The following is a 19219-nucleotide window of genomic DNA, read 5'->3' on the forward strand; positions in this document are numbered from 1 at the left end:
CAGGAGGTTTTTATCCAGAATTAAGTCTGTTCCAGGCTTCTCTCTATCTGGTGTGATTTCAACCCTGCCTTAGTGTGAGCTGGATATTTCTCAGGCACCTTTGCCCTTGTGGATTTTAGTGCCTTTGCCAGTGCAAGAGCAGATTGTCAGGAGTTAAAACTTTCCCAGGGAGAAGCAAGGCAGCTGGGTCACACATGGCCCTCACTCAGGAAGGGAGATGGGGGCTTGGTACTGCTATTACTTCAGATTTTCTGTGCTCCAATTAAGATATTGGATAAAGCATGGTAAAGTCAATGCAGCCACAGGAAGTAAGGACGAGGCTTGAAAGGGTGATGATTAACTCACGGATCTTAAAAAGGGGGTCACCATGTGCTGCATGGGTGTAACCCACAGGGCACTCAACAAGTGAGGAGCAGAGAGAAAGCAACTGAGGTGCTGGGAGGGATCAAGGTTAATTGACATCAGGGGATTACATTGAGCTGGAAAATGAATGGGTGGTGAGGAACTGGGATTCAGTACATGGGTTATTATCCAGGGGTTCCAGCTGATTTTGCTCTGAATTGGGGCCAAGAAGGATGTCAAGGCACCAAAACATGAGTTCAAAATAGAGTGTTTTAAAAACATTTTCCAAATAGGTTCCCTAGGAGCTTAATAGATCACAGAGTAGCAAATTGTGCTAGAATTGAGCTGCCTTTCAGTACCTTCGTGGTAAAGGGGTTTTGCTATATAAGAACACTCTTGAATTGACTGGTCTGTTTCCATCAGTCCCTGCAGATCCCTGCCACTGTGTCTCCCTGTTCCCCTGGTGGTACAGTGAAGAAAGCTCCTACCTTGCCAAGAGGCTGAAAGTCCTTCCTCATTTTCTCTCTTGACACATGGCATCCTATGAAATGGGGAAGAGTTTTCCTCCTCTGTACATTGGTTCGGGCTCCCCACAAACCTCTCCGTCTTTGAGCTCCTGAGGAGAGGCTGCTGCCAGCTCTGAGTTCAGGCCCTGGACTGATTTGGATCTAGTTTCACATCATGACCTGAGGCCCACTAAGAAGGGTCAGGGACTGTGATTCAGGGGACCTTAATCTCCTCCAGCTCTGTGGGCTCAGGGGTTGCTCATGTGGGATGCCTTCTGTCTCTTCGGGGACTTTCTCCTTCACGTTGGTCATTTGCAGCAGTTACTATCTATCTGTAACGATGGTATCCATGATAATGGCAAGGGTACCCATGGAGAGTAAAACTGGTCTTTCAGATGAGGTCAGAATTCCTAGGCCATGGATGATAATCTTATTGGTGGCTTGAGAGCTTTGGGGAATCCCCTTAGTTCAAAAATAATGATTAAAAAAAAAAAAAACCTCACCTTGGGCTTCAGAAATAGGTCATGTGTCTCAGGAATTCCTGCTTCCTGCCATTGCTTGTGGTTCCTGTTACCATTAGAGGTACTTTTAGCATATGTGCTGCCAGGAGCTTCAGTTTCCTGCATTTGCCTGAATGCTAATTTTTACAGCTTTGGTTTTACAGCCAGTTTTACAGCCTCTTACAAGCCCAAAGAGCTGGATGGTCACCAGATTCACTCAACTGAGCATTTGAGCTGCCCTTTTAAGGAGACAGCCAACCACAAGGATAATTAAACATGACAATTTGGGAGCTAACCAGAACACCTTGTCATTTCTAACTTTAGACATGAATTTAGAATCACTTTACTGTTGTAGGTGGAGAAAAGGTAACAGTATAGCCAGCTGCTCCCCATGGAGAGCCTCTGTGGCTGTATTAGAGTGGATGGTGATGAGAATTTGGTTTGTTTGTTAACTCAAAGGAACTGATGATATATGTTGATTAAACTTCCCAGAGGCAGAGGATGAGCAGATGCTAATTTTCTAATTTCAATATGAGAGATCCCCCTCCAATGAGCTGAGTGCCTATGGTTAACGTCCAGTGTGTCCACATAGTGGCGCCTGAGAAAGCACTTAGTTATGGGAAGGCGACTCGGTGACAGTGTGGTCAAGCAAGGTGGTGGAGATAACTCTAGAAGACATCTCATTTGGATCGTGGGAGGCTGAGTGGGGAACTGTTCTGTTCCCAGCCTGTTCACATCAAGTTCCAGGTTGTAAATCTCCAGCTTCCCAGGCGGGTGTGGCTCTGTCATGGGCTGTATCAAGAGGATGCGCTTTACTCTTGTCTAGTTTTCACGCTGAGCATCCCATTATACTTTTTTTCTGTTCACACATTAGAAAAAAAAAATTCTGGTCATTATTGTGGATGTGACTAATGCTTTGTTTCAGTCGAGCCAAATTGAGGCTGAACCTTTTGTTTAGGCTCCTTTTATTCTGGAAGACTTCCATCCTCTTGAGGGAGGTTACCTCATCCACAAAGCCTTAGTTTTAATAGTTCCCCCCTCAGCCTGTGTGTGGGTGGGGCCAGGGTAAGATGAATGACTTGCGGTTGTCAGCATGTGCCCATTTCAATAAATGAATTAATAATGGTTATGAATTGGCTTTTGTTTGAAGTGTCAAGATTTTGCAGTTCTGCAATATATGAAAATACTTAGGGTACCAGGTGGGAGTGTAGATTACTGAATTATCTATACCAATATGTCCAACAAGTTTAGGTTTTCATTCATATATATATATTTTTTTGTTATATATATTATATATGTATATGATATATATCATTTTAAAACTGCTGATGATATTTGCTTATATTTTTCTTTCTTATTTTTTTCTTTTTCTATAAGAGGAAAATAAAGGAAATTTCTGGTTAATTGGCGGTTCTAGATACCAGGACCTTGGGATAGAAATGGGAGTTCAAAACCCAATTGAGTCAAATGTATGAAAGATGATATATCATGAGCTCTGTAATGTTTTGAACAATCAATAAAAAAAAAAGAAAAATAGATACCAGGACTTTGTGCTTCTAACATAGAAGTATTTGGAGCTTCATCTGGCTCTTCTGCATCTCTCTGAATATTCTAGGGAGATGGTGCCAACAATGAAAGAAAAAAAAATACCATTGTTCCTATATTTATCTTCCTTGTAGTGTTACTAAAAGGAAATTGATGATTTATAGTCTAAAGGTTAGTTCAAAGGTAATAACTTCCTGGAATTCACTATAGATGAAAGATGCTCTAGAAATATACTGCAGAATATTTTTATCTGAACAACCACGTTTGATTCATATACTAAATGTTCTTATCTCATATGCTAACTTACACGTTTCTAGATGTTTTTCATTAAATTGACCTTTAGGCATTAGCATTTTTCTGGTCATGTCCAGAGGTCTTCTTAGGTTGACAATTTGTTGTTCCACGTGTCCTGCGCCCATGTAGATGCACAGGTTGTGTGCCATGAAGTCATGCTCTTCCTTCCTTCTCTCTCTGCCTGGTTCCTGACCTCTGCAGATGTTGATGAATGTACAGAAAACAGATGTCACCCTGCAGCTACTTGCTACAATACTCCTGGCTCCTTCTCCTGCCGTTGCCAACCTGGATATCAGGGGGATGGATTTCAGTGCACACCTGGTAAGGTTTGGAGGGCCAGACTAGGCACATAAATCTCACTGCTTCTTCAACGATGTCTTTCTCTGAATCTTGGTTCACTCTTTATTTAGCCTGGTCTGGGGTATTAGGGGGTGGATTCTTTCTTCAGTTACCTCCTGCTGCCTGCTTTCCTGATGGCTCACTGGCTATTACATTTATGGAGGCCTGGAGTTTGTCCCATCCCTCATCCTGCCTAGTAGCTGCTCTGATTAACTGCCCTAGTGAGCCATTTGCTTTGATGAATGTGATTTAGATGAGATATTGAAAAGTTTATTAAATAGGACTCATGAGCCAGGAGTGAACACCCAAGGGTGTGACTGTCACTGACCTGGGGCTTCTCAGATTTAAACTCTGGGGCTCAAGGGATAAATGGAATTTGACTTGTTCTCTCCAAAGTCTTCTGGGATATTTGGGTGGATGCCATGAATGGCTCTTCATTTTATCCAGACAGCAGTAGGCCCTCGAAGGCTGAGGAAAGGGCTTCTGTCCACTTAACAGTCATCTAGGAACTTAGAGAGTAAATTGAGAGATAAGGTAACAAACTAGCTACATAGTGGCAGAACTTAAATGAGAATTCAGGACTCTAAGATGCCAGTGCCTTTTTCTTCTTTTCCTATGATATAGTGTCTTCCAATTGTAGAAAAAAAAAATAGCACAGGAGGCTTTGATCTTAGCTGGTTAAAGTCGATGGGTTTCTCTACCTGTTATTTCTCCTTTGTGTCTCTCTTTGCCCTGGTTCCGGAAGACTCCACCTCCGGACTGAAGCCCTGCGAACACCAGCAGCGCTATGCCCAGGCCCAGCATGCCTACCCTGGGTCCCGGCTCCACATCCCGCAGTGTGACGAGCAGGGCAACTTCCTGCCCCTGCAGTGTCATGGCAGCACTGGCTTCTGCTGGTGTGTGGATCCTAATGGCCGCGAAGTCCCCGGCACCCAGACTCCGCCTGGCTCCACCCCACCTCATTGCGGGCCACCACCAGGTGAGCCCACTAGGAAAGAAAGCTGGAACAGCTTGGGTCGAGGCTCAAGAAGGAGGCTGTGGACTGTAAGCCCTGCCCAGGTCATGGAAACATGGGGATGTCTGGCCACTGTCCCTTTGATAGCCTCTTCCCTCTGAGGAACACTTAGATAATATGTGTACTCATATGTGCATGTTTATTATAGGGACATATACACATGTGACCTGTGACATATGGGATCTGTTACACACTGAGCTCCAGCCTCTTAGATCCTTTTTGAGTGCCAGGCTGGAAGTTCACATTATCTAGGTCAGGCAGAGGTCACACTGAGATCTTCGAGAGCTAGAGGACCTTGACAGTCTAGAGTTTGTCCGGAAGGAAAACTGCCTTCCTATGTAACTCTTACTTCACTCTGCCTTCTGAATTGCAGGATGCAGCCTTGAGGCCCTGTTTATGTGGTTAGGAAATATAAGTAGGAAACTTATGGGTAGATCAGCTAGTTTTCTCTAACTGGGTGACCCCAGCCCTCTCTAGTCTATCCAGCATGTTGACAGGGAATTCCTCTTTCTAGGCCACCTTTGTAAGAGGCACAGGAATCTATTTTTGTTCAGAAGATGAGGGACGCTGATGGTGAACATGCCTGTTGTTCTGGCCGTCAGGTTAGGGCATAGTTAGCGAGTGTCCACAGTTGATGGCAATAGCAGGCAGCTAAGGCATCTTGCTGTTACTAGCTGAGTTGTGTGAAGCTTTTTTTTTTTTTTTTTTTGCTTTCTTTTTTGGAAGAACTGATATAAAGATCACAGGATGTCTTTGCCTTGATGAATTATAGCCAAAATGATTCCTAAAGCCACAAGCTTGCTATTCAAGATCCATTTTTGTTATTGAGAAAGATTCCAAAAATATTCATCTTGGATTTTAATGAGTAAATAGAGAATGTTGGAGAATCACCAATAGTTCTGAGACTTTTTAACAATCTTAATTGTTATGGCCAGGACTTCACCCACTGAGAGTCATATGGGTGAAAATTGGTAGTGGTTTGATCCATAGCAAAATCACCAATTTATCTCTGTCCTTATTTTTTAGGAAAAAATTCTGCATATTCAAAAGAGTGCAGAGCCAGGTACGGTGGCACATGCCTGTAATCTCAGCAGCTTGGGAGGCTGAGGCAGGAGGATCACAAGTTCAAAGCCAGCCTCAGCAAAAGCAAGGCATAAGCAATTCAGTGAGACCTTGTCTCTAAATAAAATACAAAATATGGCTAGGGATGTGGCTAAGTGGTTGAGTGTCCTTGAGTTTAATCTCTGGTACTGCCTTCCTTCCCACCCCCCCTCAAAAAAAAAAAAAAAAAGAGTGCCAAGAAATCCTGTTTCACTTATGGCTTCTCTTTAGAAAGTCTAGGTTCCACTCCAGCTGGGAGGTGCCTTAGGGGACTGGTTCAGAGCTCTATTAAGTTTATTAAGACAAGCATGTGTTAAGGACAATGATTCAGATGATTCAGACTGAGAAGTTAATGACTAAAAGAGGGACACATTCCTTTGTGCAGACTTTCTCATGGTCCAGACTTCTCCCTTGGCACTGGTTTGGCCTTGGCTGCCATTTCTAACTAATCTCATCTGCATAATGGGGTCAGCTGTAGGGGAATGAGGATGTTCTGTGCCCAAGATTTTAGAATATTTAAGCCCCTGCCAAGCAGAAGAGGAAAAAAAGAAATCTATGATTGGATTGAGAAGTAGCTTCAAAGAGTAAGGAATGAGGGATGCCCACATTATGAGTGGTTTGAGATCCACTCCCCAGAAACTGACTCTGCCCTGTGTCTGCATTTCCAAACCGAGAGATGTGCCTTGGGTGGTCTCTTGAACAAAGAATGCATCCTCCAATTCAGAATATGGAGCAGGGTGGTGTTGGGAGGGAGCTTCCCCACGGTGTCCCACCCTGAAGTGGATGACAGGTGTGTGGGGAGGTAGCCTTCTGTTTCCTGGTTCCTGGAGCTGTACTGGAGTGGGAAAGTCAAGTCCTGCTTCTCCATGAGGTCGCAAAGCTTTGCTTCCTGTGGGTCAGGAGTTGTAGTGGTAAACCGAAGGGTCTCCTCTTCCCCCAAACCGGGTGAGCCTTGCAGTGGACCTAGTTGAGTTTGAACACGGAAGATTTGATTCACCATCTTCCTGCTTCCCAGAGAAATTGTCCCTGCTGCAGCTGTATTTCATGTTTCCAATTTTGTTCTTCGAAGTCATTAGAGGGTTTTGAGCAAAGGAGTTGCAGGAAATGCCTTGTTTTAAATGAACCATTTTGTCTGATGGTTGAGTTTACTCTGGTTTAGAGGGAGGGAAGGCCCAGGAGTTTGGGAGCAGGAAAACCAGAGCAGATGTACAAGTAATCCCAGTGGGAGACGATGGTGCCTTGAGCACAGTGATGGGGTGGAAGTGGTGAGAAGTGAGATGTTCAGGATGTCTTTGAACTTGTATTTGACATATCAGATATGAAAAGCAGAAGAAAGGAGTCAAGAATGAGTTTGCCTGAGAAATGGGGAAAGTAGAGGGCTATTTACTCTACTTTAGTGAAGAGACCAGAGAAGAGCAAGCTTGATGGGGAAAGCTGAGGACCAGGTTCTGTTAGTTTCTGAGATTTCTATTATGCATCCAAGTGGTGGCAGCAAGTAGGTGCTTGGTTGTGTGATTCTGCAGCCTGCAGGCTTTGAGTTACAGGAATTAAAAAGGAAGGAGAAGCATCTCCTCTTATTTAAGTCTTCTAGATAAATTTTATCATAAATGAACATGTTAATTCAACGACCTATAGCAGTCTTTTCAGACAAAAGCACCCATGTTTGGGAAGTCGTCCATAGCCCTGTGACAGCAATCCAGGAGGGGACAGCTTTGTAGATGAAGTCAGCAAGGCTTCAGTCATTGTGTGGGCTGGGAAGGAAGGGATAGGAGGGGAGAATGCTGAAGAAAAGAGTAGCAATGTGGCAGAAAGTTAGAGCCTGCAGAAAAAAGTTCAGCTTTGACAGTCCCAGGAGTAGAGTGGCAGAAGTACTTCTAGAAACCAGCTAAGAGTTTTAAGTTCCTTTCTACCACCTCTACCATGCTGTGCACACTAATTACAGTAAGTCTTACTTTTCCTCAGTGTACTTTTACATTTTAAGGCCATGTAGCAGAGCCAGGCTTTTAGCAATGATCTCTGAGACACAGGCCAGGTTCAGGATGGCCCTCTCAGCAATAGGTCCTGGAGCTTGAAGCAAGGGGAAAACAATTGTTTTTTAAGCATCACATAGGCCACTGAGTCCCCAAAGTCTGCACAAGTGCTCTGTCAACACAGGTCTCCTTTGGTGCCAGCAGTTGTTCACATGGCTTCTTCTGGCCTGAGCAAGATCATCCTCCTCCCAAGGCAAAGCAAACTCTGCTCTGTGGATCTTACCTCCTCTCATTCTTTCCTCATGTGGCAGGAGTTGGATGGCAGATTCTCCTGACCTGGGGAGACAGGAGCATCAAAAGGATCTCTTGTGATTCTCATAGAGAACTTCTTAGAACACATTTGCTTCCCTGGCTCAATATCTAGGGGTTTGTGACCTCATTACCGGACAGTAGGAGGAAAGCCAAGAGGTCATGTGGGGGGACCTTGTGCTACATGCCACACTGTTCTAGGATGGCAATCAAAGACTCTTTGTTTCCTCATCTGCTCAGAGCCCACCCAGAGGCCTCGAACCGTCTGTGAGCGCTGGAGGGAAAACCTTCTGGAGCATTATGGCGGCACGCCCAGGGATGACCAGTATGTGCCCCAGTGCGATGACCTAGGCCACTTCACCGCCCTGCAGTGCCACGGGAAGAGCGACTTCTGCTGGTGTGTGGACAAAGATGGCAGAGAGGTGCAGGGGACACGCTCACAACCAGGCATCATCCCTGCATGTAAGCACTGAGGACAGTCCAAACTCCCCTCAGCAGCACTGAGGTCCTTCTGCAGGGCTGCTGTCCTCTGTGGGTGATGGGGTCTGACCAAAGAAGTCACTTCATCAATATACTGTGTGGATTTATAATCTGGTCCCCCTAATAGCCCAATGTGGATTTAATGTTGGTCTTGTCACCAGCGGTTAGGACAGCATTTGGAACAGCTGGAACTCCATCCAACATGTTATTTCTCCTGCTCCCCAGTCCAGGGTGAAAGGGCAACATCCCCTGGGGACCCAAAGAGGTTTCTTCCTTTCAAAAACAAAAACCCCTCTGCTTTGTTCTGAGGGAAGCATTTTGGTGCCTCCTTTCTTAGTAATTGGCAATGATTTACATAATTGATCCTTGAAAAAACCCTAGAAATTAGAATTTCTTTTGAAGAACATCTGGAGCACATCTGTCTAGGGTGAAGAAATTTTGATATTCTTGGATGCTCTGGGATGTGAGAAAGTAACTTTTCTTCCTCCCCACCCACCTGTTTCCTCTCTCCCCCCCCCCCTTCCCATGGCCAGGTATACCCACGGTCGCTCCACCCACCGTCCGGCCCACGCCACGGCCTGATGTGACCCCGCCATCAGTGGGCACTTTCCTGCTCTATGCCCAGGGCCAGCAGATCGGCCATTTGCCCCTCAACGGCACCAGGCTTCAGAAGGACGCTGCAAAGACCCTTCTGTCACTGCATGTAAAGTGGAGTTCTCGGGCAGGGTGGGGCTGCAGGGCTTTCTGGAGGCCCTCTGTGGATTAAGCCAAGGACATTGGGTCAGGAAATCCCTGAGGGCTTTTGCAATTTTCATGGGTCCAGTGCCACCACACAGAAGTGGGGCTCTGTTGCTGGGAGTCACATCTGACTGACCACAGCTACGCTCTCCTGTGGGCTCACGGGGTTTCAGATATCTGGAAAGGGAGTTTCAGACCTGTCAGGATGTGGAGGCTGGGTGGTGATCCTAGGGAAAAGTGACAGATTCTCAACTGGAGTCTCCAGGTCATACAGATCCTGGAAGCCAAAGGACAGGAGGTGGTAGCTCAAGGGTGGCTTCTGTGGTCAGTTAAGAGCACCAAGTGGAAATGAGCTAAGCACTGCATCACTGTCACCGCCCTCCCTGCCCATTTTGGTTGTCCCTTGACTCACCTCTTTCCTAACCGTCTCAGACTCCATCATAATGAAGATGTGGGGAGTGTGCACTGCCAGCAAAGGAGTGTGTGGAGCTTTCCCTTTCTGGGGCTTGCCTCTTCCTGAACCAACAGCTTCCCTATTACCAAGACAGCCCGATTTGGAAGGAGGGATTTTTTTTTTTTAATCTAAAATGGGGAATAAAAAAGGAGGCTCTGCAAAAAAGGCATTGACATGTACAATGGAAATATTCTATTTCTAAACTGCACAATGGGGATTCCTGCCCACCATGAGAAAGAATAGTTTAGGGTTCATGTTTATATTTACTTCTATTAGTGAACTACTAATTGGTGGAAGAAGTTTCAAAGCAGTCAGTTATCAGAAAAAGATGTTCTCTCTACCTTTTTAAGGATTGAGAATGTTTTCCCCATGAACTCTAGCATACTGTTTTGTAAGCTTCTGCAGAAGAGGCAGAAGCTAAGAACTTGCCATTGTGTCAAGCTAACATCATTTATTCTAATCACTGTCAGATGCTTGTGTATTTCTGAACATGCCCCTGGCAGGACAGGATGGTGATGGAACAGGAAAAGATATGGACATGTGTCGCAAGCACACCTTAGGGAAATTTGCTTCAACTGGGACATTTTCCCCAAGAAACTTATTTTATGAATTCCATGATTCCCTAGGCTAATGAAGTCCGTATGAATGTGCATATTGCCTGGGACAGATGGCTTTTTAATTTTAATTTTCCAGTGAAAGTAACAATCTTAGACTCCCCCTATATAAACTGCCCACTTTGTTGTTGTTGTTGTTGTTGTTTGGTACTGGGGATTGGACTCAGGGGCACTCAAGCACTGAGCTACATCCCCATCCCCAGCCCTATTTTGTATTTTTTTAAAGACAGAGTCTCACTGAGTTGCTTAGCACCTCAGGCTGGCTTTGAACTCGTGATCCTCCTGTCCCAGCCTCCTGAGCCACTGGGATTACAGGCGTGCACCACCACACCCAGCAAGCTGCCTACTTTTTCACAGGAGCCAAATCCTGCTTTGTACAGTCTCTGGCAGTGGCTGCTGTCTTAGAGGCATAAGTCAAGCCAACCCCCAGGAGGCTTTCTTGGGCAAGAAAGGACCCGGTGTGATCTCCGGGATAGTTAGATGGCCTCTGATGTTACTTTGCACTTCTGCTGGGGTTCTTAGCAGGAGGTGGAGTTGGAAACTGAAGCAAGTCCTATGTATAGTTGAGGATAGGAATATCACAACCCTGACATTTTAAAATAAAAGATGTTGTTATTATTTAGTAGAAAGGAATGAGGGGAGGCCTCACTAGCCAAAGATTGGAAGATTGAAATTCCCCAATTCCTAAACTCATTAAGTTAGACTTTTTATATAGTACAACTGAAGACTTGCTTTGTATTAAAGATTAGGAGCAGAGTACAGCTGATTGCATCTCAAGTAGGGGAAAGACCTCACTCAGCCTATGTACAGGTGTGGGGACGATAGATTTTGTTGGCATATACTGGCAAATTTTAGAAAGGCTCTTTCAAAAGTGGTAACATCTAAAGGGATTATTTTGCTCCAGGAAGTGTTAAGGCCTTTGCTTTAGACTGTTTCACAAGCAAATTATTTTATTTTTACCAGCAGTGGTAACACCATTTCTTGAGGGGCTTATTGTATACCAGTTTATGATTAGGATACTTTATAAGAATTTATGGTATTTTAAAAATTTTTTTTAGTTGTAAATGGACATAATACCTTTTATTTAATTTATTTTTATGCAGTGCTGAGGATCAAACCCAGTGTCTCACACATGATAGGCAATTGCTCTATCACTGAGCCACAACCCCAACCCAAGCATTTATGATATTTTTATAGCAGTCATTTGAAGTAGGTATTGCTACTAGCCGTCTTATGAATGAATAAATGAAGGCATAGAGACTTAAGTACCAGAGTCTCACAGTTATTAAGGGGCTGAGCCTGGCTGTGTGACCCCAGGGAGATCTCCACTGCCTACATGAAAAACCACTCTGCTCTACTGCCTGAAAGACCACAATCCAGAGCAGCTTGTAGCCAGCGTGAACATGAACTTAGTGGGGATGGGGGTATCCAAAGAATCCTAATGCTTCTAACTTTATGATTGGTTCACGAAGGGTTCCATAGTTGTGGGAATTGACTACGACTGCCGGGAAAGGATGGTGTACTGGACAGATGTTGCTGGACGGACAATCAGCCGGGCCAGCCTGGAACCAGGAGCAGAGCCCGAGACTATCATTAACTCAGGTCAGCAGCTTCACCCTGCAGACACTTTGCATTTCCTTTGATTGAACTAAGATACTTGCCAGTTTTATGCCAAAGGCTCCCTCGGTTTTCATCTTGAGTTATATCAGACCAGCTTCTCTATAAACATAAACCTATTCAAACGTAAGGAATGAAAGAAATCACTACTGCTACCATGAGCTCTTCTCAAAAGAAAGGGCTCAGGATACAAATGCAGGGTATAGTGAGTTTATGCTACTTGTCCCCCAGCACAGTAGATGTTTGGTGACATCAGGGTGGTAGTTCTATTAATATACATAGATGGTCTAAAAAGAAACAAAAGGGTTGGTTCCTTGATTAATCTGCCTCTGGTGACTTAAAAGATTCTTCTTCTCAGGCTTTTTTTTTTGGTAAACTGTTCAAATATGACAGATCTCTCTGTTCTAGTACACTCTTGATGCTCTAAAATTCTCCAGCCCTGCCTTTGTTTTATTTCCAGGTTTGATAAGCCCTGAAGGACTTGCCATCGACCACTTCCGAAGAACAATGTACTGGACAGACAGTGGCCTTGATAAGATAGAGAGGGCCAACCTGGATGGCTCCGAGCGCAAGGTCCTCTTCCATACAGATCTGGTGAACCCCCGTGCCATTGCTGTGGATCCAATCAGAGGGTCAGCCTGGCTTCCCTAATTCTCCTGTTACCTGTGGAACCTGAACTTGAAGCCCCTGGATTTTAAATGGTGTGGGGAGGATCAGAATAAGAGTAAAAGCTCAAATGCATTAACCTCAATATTTATTGAGGACCTACTACTAGGTGCCAGGCACTGTTTTAGGCAAAGACAAGGGTCTGTTCTTTCATGGAACTTGCGTTCTATTAGGAAATAAGACCATGAGCAAATAATATTTGGCTGTGATGTGATATGTGGAGAATTCAAAGTGTTGTAAGAGGGACTAGGGACTGCTAGATCAGATGATCAGGCAGGGCCTCAGGACATTTACACTGGAAAAAGCAAGTTCATTCAGCACATTTAGAAACCACAGTGCTAAAGCCACAGCAGGGTTTTCCTCTGTAACCAAAGCTCAGACAATGGGCATTTGAAAGTCAATAGAAAAATGTTCCCACTCTGACAATTACTAAGGACACTAACTGGGACATATAGGACTTAATGGAACCAGGAAGGACTTTTATACTTGAGAAGCTCTTGCTATACCTAAGCGGAGCTTCTACCAAACAAAATTCCACAGTAGTCCTTCATATCAGTAAAGAAGTTTTCAGTTTGGAAATCTCAAAAACACTTAAGTGCAAAGCCTCAAAGGTAGTTCTGAATTTGGGATTCCAAAGAATTAAAAATCTTTTAGGAAACCTGTTTTTATTTTAGTGATGCTGAGGATTGAACCCAGGGACTTGTGCATGCAAGACAAGGACTCTATCAACTGAGCTATAGCCCCAGCCCAGGAACTCCATTTTGATAAGCTTGCCTTTCTAACTTTTGCTTCTTGACATGAAACTGGGGAAGAGCTGCTGAGCAGATCATGTGTCCATGACCTAGAGGAAAAGGCATATTTTAAAGCTAACATCCAAATCACTGCTGTGAGTTTAAAAATAAAAGTAGAACTTCATTTTTATCAAGATGGAAAATAATAATGCTAAAGGACTTTTAAAAAATTTTAGTAAAAACAAACACCTTCACATATGTAACTAAATCTTAGTTGTTAAACCTTCCTGGATATTTTACCCTTTTAATTTTCTTCTTTAAGAAATCCATGAATAATTTATGTCAAATGTTATATGTCTGGTGTGAGCTTTGCAAAATTCACTGTTTTCAGTACCTTAAATCATTTTGGAGGAGATAGGTTACAAATGATAAAGCAATGATATGCATGCCCTACCCTCTCTCTGGCTGTCTTTATCTTAGCTAGAAGTGGAAACTGCATTTTGGGTTTTGCTCTCAGCCTTCATCTGTTAGGCATAAGCGATGAAGCTTTCAACAGAGGAAACCCATGATCTCTTCCTCTTTGCTCTTCGAATAGTTCAACTAACTATAGCTTTTATAAAACAGTATTTTATAGATGATGCTTTCATCATTACTTCTCTAAAAATATTTTTTCTTTAACATGTAACCTATTTCCAATTGAGATAAATTTCTAGACATATCTGTTATATGAGAATTTTGCATATTTAACAGGGCATTTAAAAGGTAAAGTGCTTGGCTTAGTGTTTCTATCTCTGGGGGCCAGGTGTAGATTAACAGAGGTTCCTCTTTGGCAAGTACCAGAGTATTTTCCTTGGAAGATCTCCCTCTTAATTCCTTGGCCCAGGGGATTTGACAAGTTCCATAGTTTCTAACAACTGCATTTCTTTGGATTCTAGGCCCAAGATCCAGTTCAACATTTCAATAAATTAAGGGTTTCTGGGCAACTGAATCAGAGTGTTTAAGAAGCAAGAATTTTGATAGACTTAAGATAAATTACTTCTTCCACACATTTGCAAATTTCAGAAAACCTTGTGTTACAGGCAGAAGTAGGATATGACTAGTTATCTATTGCTGTGTAACAAATTGTCCCCCCACCAAATTTGGCCATTGAAGATAAACATTTACTATATCAGTCAGAAATCAGTCAGAAATGTGGGTACAGCTTAACTGAGTGCCTTTGGCAGTCTCTCTCACAAAGCCCTAATTAAGGCCTTGGCCAAGCTGCCGTGATCTAAAGGCTCTGCTGGAAAGATGCACTTCCAAGCATTCATGAGGGCTCTTGGCAAACTCTGCCCTTGCTGGCTATGGACAGAGACACAAATTCCTTGGCAGACTGGTCTCTTTATAGGGTTGCTTTCAGCATGGCATATACCTTCCTTCAGAAGAAGCAAGAGAAGGAACCTATGACAGAAGACAGTTTTTTGAAATCTAATACTGGAAGTGATATCCCACCACTTCAGCCAAATCTAGCCCAAACTTAAGGGGATTACTTAAAGATGAGAATACTAGAGGATGGGGAATTATTGGCAGCCATCTTGGATGCTCCCTACCACAAGCTGTAGCTATCATTCTTTTTTTGTGGTGTTAGGGATTGAATCCAGGGCCTCCTGCATGCTAGGTAAGCGTTCTACCACTGAGCTACATCCCAGATCCAGAAGCTATGCTTTTACATTCTTTTTTAAAATTTATCTACAGCAACTTGTACTGGACAGACTGGAATAGAGAAGCACCTAAAATTGAAACATCTTCTTTAGATGGAGAAAACAGAAGAATTCTGGTCAATAAAGACATTGGATTACCCAATGGTTTAACTTTTGACCCTTTCTCCAAACTGCTCTGCTGGGCAGATGCAGGTAATACTGATGGAATGCAGATATATAACCCTATGTTATAGTGGGGATGTATACTGTGATAGATTTCATTAAAAAACCCAAATTTTGTCATGTAGATCTTTTGAGTTAAATTTATAACAGTATAACAATCTGTTTGGTCTATAAACTTTTAAAGAACATTTTGTAATAGTTCTTATTATGAGCTTGGGGGGGTGGGTTGGATTGGGGGATGCTGAATTAGACAGTAAGTCTCTGCTGTTTAACCTCAACATGGGCACCTGGCATACTTCTCAAGCTAAAATATTAGCCACTGTTGAATTGACAAACTTGGATAAACCAATTAAGGTTATTCTGCCTTTTTAGGGGGCCAGTATTACAACTTAACACTTGTTGCTTTAATAGTATCTTATGCTGAAAATATTGAAAAGTGAGGTGGCAGAATAGCTTCCTTTCAGTAATACTGAAATACCTGGGATATACCCAGATTTATCTATTTCTGTTGTGTGCTTTTCTTTAGAATGAAATATGCTATGTACCTAGTTCTGTAAAGAATATGGAAAATATTATTCTTGAATTTATAATCTAATAAAAATGACTATAATGCAGACAGGTCATTTACAATCTAATTGTCTAAAAACATTATTTTTTTTTCATATGATGATAATCTCAACATTTTATTATCTTCATAACAAAACAAACAATGAAGCTTAGAACTGGATCACTTGGCCCTTTCTCTTCTTATCTTCTCCCAGTTCAAAATGCTTACATCTGTTAATAGTCACCATTCTCTTAGATCTGCAGTTAGGCTCAACACACTTAAGTCTCAGCACAATCTTCTTTGTAGTTTTAGCTCTTTTCCCGAAAATTTGCCTAGTCTGCCCACCATACCCACTTTGTTTCCTGTCATAATGCTGCTTTCCCTGTGCATACGGAGAATCCTTGCCCTTCTTCTATTGTGTCACTTTTTTTTCTTGTACTTTGTTTTTTTTATTTTACATTACAATTCTTAATATACCATTATACAATACTTTATCATATCTCTGATTATATATAAGGTATGTTGACACCAAATTCATATCTTCATACATGTATTTTGTATAATGAGAGTCTCCTTTCACTATCCATGCTATTGTGTCACTTTTTGGGGGTTGGTGTTTGCCCCACTTCTTACAGAACATATGTCAGGTCCTAGGAACGTTCACCATGTTTGTGGAAGCATTATCAGCAAGGAAAGCTGATTGTATTGTAAAAGTATTTGGGATTTAAATTTCTTGAGAAATGTGAAATTTGGAAATTCTTGCAATAATTTAGCTGTTGGGAAATTTTCAAGACTGTTTTGTTTACAATGAAAAATAGCTATGTTACCTTTTTCTTGTACCTAGAAAATAACATTCTTTAAAAACATTTAAGGATTTTTTTTGTTAAGATTGCCTTGGCTATTATACCCTTTACACTTACTTTATGAAGGTTGAACATTTAACCAGATGTTAAATATACAACAGTTCATAGGCCAAGGCTTAAAACTATAAGTTAAAAAAAAATGCTCATCTCTACTGACTCACTTTGGAAGAAATTTAGATTTCAACAGATCTCTTTCAAAACACAAAACAAAACAAAATTAAAACAACAACAACAACAACAACACTAGGTTTCAATTTCTATTAGAAACTAGAACCAGGTGCAATATGGTGCATGCCTGTAATCCTAGTGGTTTAGGAGGCTGAGGTGAGAGGATCACAAGTTTAAAGCCAGCCTCAGCAACTTAGCAAGACCCTTTCTTAAAATAAAAAAAATAAAAAACAGCCTGGGGATGTGGCTCAGGAGTTAAATGCTGGTACAATCCCTGGTACAAATGAACAAATGGGAGACTAATGATAGAATATAATGCAGCTGCTAATTTGTATGACTAGAAATGGGAATAAAATGTCCATTTCCTATTCTGTTTTCCTTGAGAAGGAATCTGCCACTATCATATTTGGCAAAATAGCCTTTGTTTCTGCATGGTATGAAAGGCTCTCATTTCCCCCTTTGTTTTAAAAGGAACCAAAAAACTGGAATGTACACTACCTGATGGAACTGGACGGCGTATTGTCCAAAACAACCTCAACTACCCCTTCAGCATTGTTAGCTATGCAGATCACTTCTACCATACAGATTGGAGGAGGTAAGCTCAGCACATTCTGCCTGAAAAGGCAAATGGTTCTTGAGATCACACTTGACCAGTCAGTGAGTTACTTTGGTACTTAAGCCCTCTATTGAGGTTTTTCATTATTTCCTCATTAATAGTTAGTGCTTTTGAAATAATGCTTTTACTTAACCCAGAAATTTAATGTTATTGACCACAGGTAGCTAAAAGTGGCAAAGATTTTTTGGTAGTATCCTATTAAGAAGTAGGCATGATTATTTAAATCTGTTCCTCAGAATAGGACTAGCCTATGTGGTACCATAAGGTAGTTATCAAGTATTGGGTTTTTAGTTTTTTTTTTTTTTAAATATTATAAACAGTCTACCTAGGACTTGGGAAAAATACTATTTAGACTATTCTCAAATGAGGATCTGGGAAACATTTAAAAAACAAAACATCTACGTTCTTTTACCCCATCACCTACAATTTTGATTTAATTGGTCTGGCATGAGATCCACACATCAGTATTTTAATAGATCCTCATATGATTTTAAATGCAGCTAGGACTGAAAACAACCGATTTAGACGAGTGGTTTGCAAACTTCAGTGTGGCTTCAATATCACCCCAAGGGCTTATTTTAAACATATTGCTAGGTCCCATCCCAGAGTTTGAGTCAGTAGGTTTTGGGGGCAGTCAGGGGAGAGGTGCCAGGGATTTTTATTACCTGTAAGTTACCAAATGGTGCTGGTTTGGGTATCACCTCGAAAACCACTGGTATTAGACAACTCTTCCATGAGAAAAAAACTCACTTGGTTAACTTGATTTAAATAACATATTCTAGGCTTGCAGAGATTTCTCTATTTTATTTAACTACTTGTATCTTTTTATCTAGTGACTAAATCTCCATTAATTCACTCTTCCTTTCTTTTGCCAGGGATGGTGTTATATCAGTAAATAAAGACAGTGGCCAGTTTATTGATGAGTATCTCCCAGAGCAGCGATCTCACCTCTATGGGATCACTGCAGTCTACCCCTACTGCCCAACAGGTAAATGAACACATTTAGGATGCCCCTTTGAATTATCAGAAGGGATTACTGATTACTCCTGCTGCCAATGACATTGCCAACACTGCCATCTTTACTACCTTAAGTCTACCTAGCATAACGATAAACAAAATGAAAAAGACTTAGTCTTGCAACTTGGTTAAAAATTCATCACTCTGCCCTCTTCCCTCACAGGAAGAAAATGAACATGAAACATAAAGGAGGACTTAAAGTTTACAATCAGAATCTTGACCCTGAAGAGCATTTACTGAAAAAGGCAAAGAAAGTGAAAAAGGAATTGGCCATTAGAAGTTTCTGGACATACAAGATGAACATTTTTAATGTAAAAGACTATATTTTGTGAAAAGCTTATACCTCAATCTTTACTACTGTATTTTTAAAATCAAAGGTTGTTATTGCCAGTTCAAAAAAAGTAATAGAATTTTAATTGTTGCTTTTTAAAGCAACTTTTTGTAAACATTTGTGTCATATTTAAAAGGCAAATTCATAAAACTAGGAACCAATTAGAGTTAAATCCTCTAAATCTGATTTTTGCTATGGATTCTTTCTGGCCAGGAAATTAAAGCACATGCGATCAGTATAAAAATACAATCAAAATACAATCCTAAAAAATCAACGTAGATATAGTTATAGAAGCCTATGCAGAACTGTGGGAAAGACCAACTTATTTATAGTTTCCCAACAAAAGTTCTAAGACTTTTTTTTTTTTTTTACCTCTGCATTAGTGCATTTCTATTTATATTAAAAGGTGCTAGAATGATTGTATTTTCTGATCCCATAAGTGCCTCTACAGATGTGACCACCAAAAGTACTACATTTATAAATACCAAAGATGTAGCAGTTCTCACATTTTCTAGATTACTCTAATAAAATTTGTTTTCCTACAATTTAAGGATCTATACTGTCTGTGACAAGGTGGGGACTGGCATGCATCTC

At 41.7% G+C, this 19219-nt stretch overlaps 1 protein-coding gene across 3 annotated transcripts in view; it reads left to right on the forward strand.

The window, feature by feature from the left end:
* Positions 1 to 19170, forward strand: part of Nid2 (nidogen 2) — a 59140-nt gene extending 39970 nt beyond the window's left edge. For 2 of the 3 annotated variants that reach the window (XM_021724846.3, XM_005322850.5), the window contains exons 12-21: positions 3389 to 3508; positions 4272 to 4505; positions 8162 to 8383; positions 8935 to 9104; positions 11680 to 11809; positions 12285 to 12456; positions 14956 to 15113; positions 17133 to 17256; positions 18153 to 18265; positions 18458 to 19170. In XM_021724846.3, the coding sequence (XP_021580521.2) occupies positions 3389 to 3508; positions 4272 to 4505; positions 8162 to 8383; positions 8935 to 9104; positions 11680 to 11809; positions 12285 to 12456; positions 14956 to 15113; positions 17133 to 17256; positions 18153 to 18265; positions 18458 to 18468 (1454 nt within the window). In that variant the 3' untranslated portion in view covers positions 18469 to 19170. Of the gene's footprint in view, positions 1 to 3388; positions 3509 to 4271; positions 4506 to 8161; positions 8384 to 8934; positions 9105 to 11679; positions 11810 to 12284; positions 12457 to 14955; positions 15114 to 17132; positions 17257 to 18152; positions 18274 to 18457 lie in introns of those variants that run through there. The other variant, XM_013357516.4, reaches the window with a different exon arrangement.
* The last annotated feature ends 49 nt before the right edge of the window (positions 19171 to 19219 follow it).

The sequence above is a fragment of the Ictidomys tridecemlineatus genome, chromosome 5 (assembly GCF_052094955.1).
Source record: "Ictidomys tridecemlineatus isolate mIctTri1 chromosome 5, mIctTri1.hap1, whole genome shotgun sequence".
NCBI classification, from domain to species: Eukaryota; Metazoa; Chordata; class Mammalia; order Rodentia; family Sciuridae; genus Ictidomys; species Ictidomys tridecemlineatus.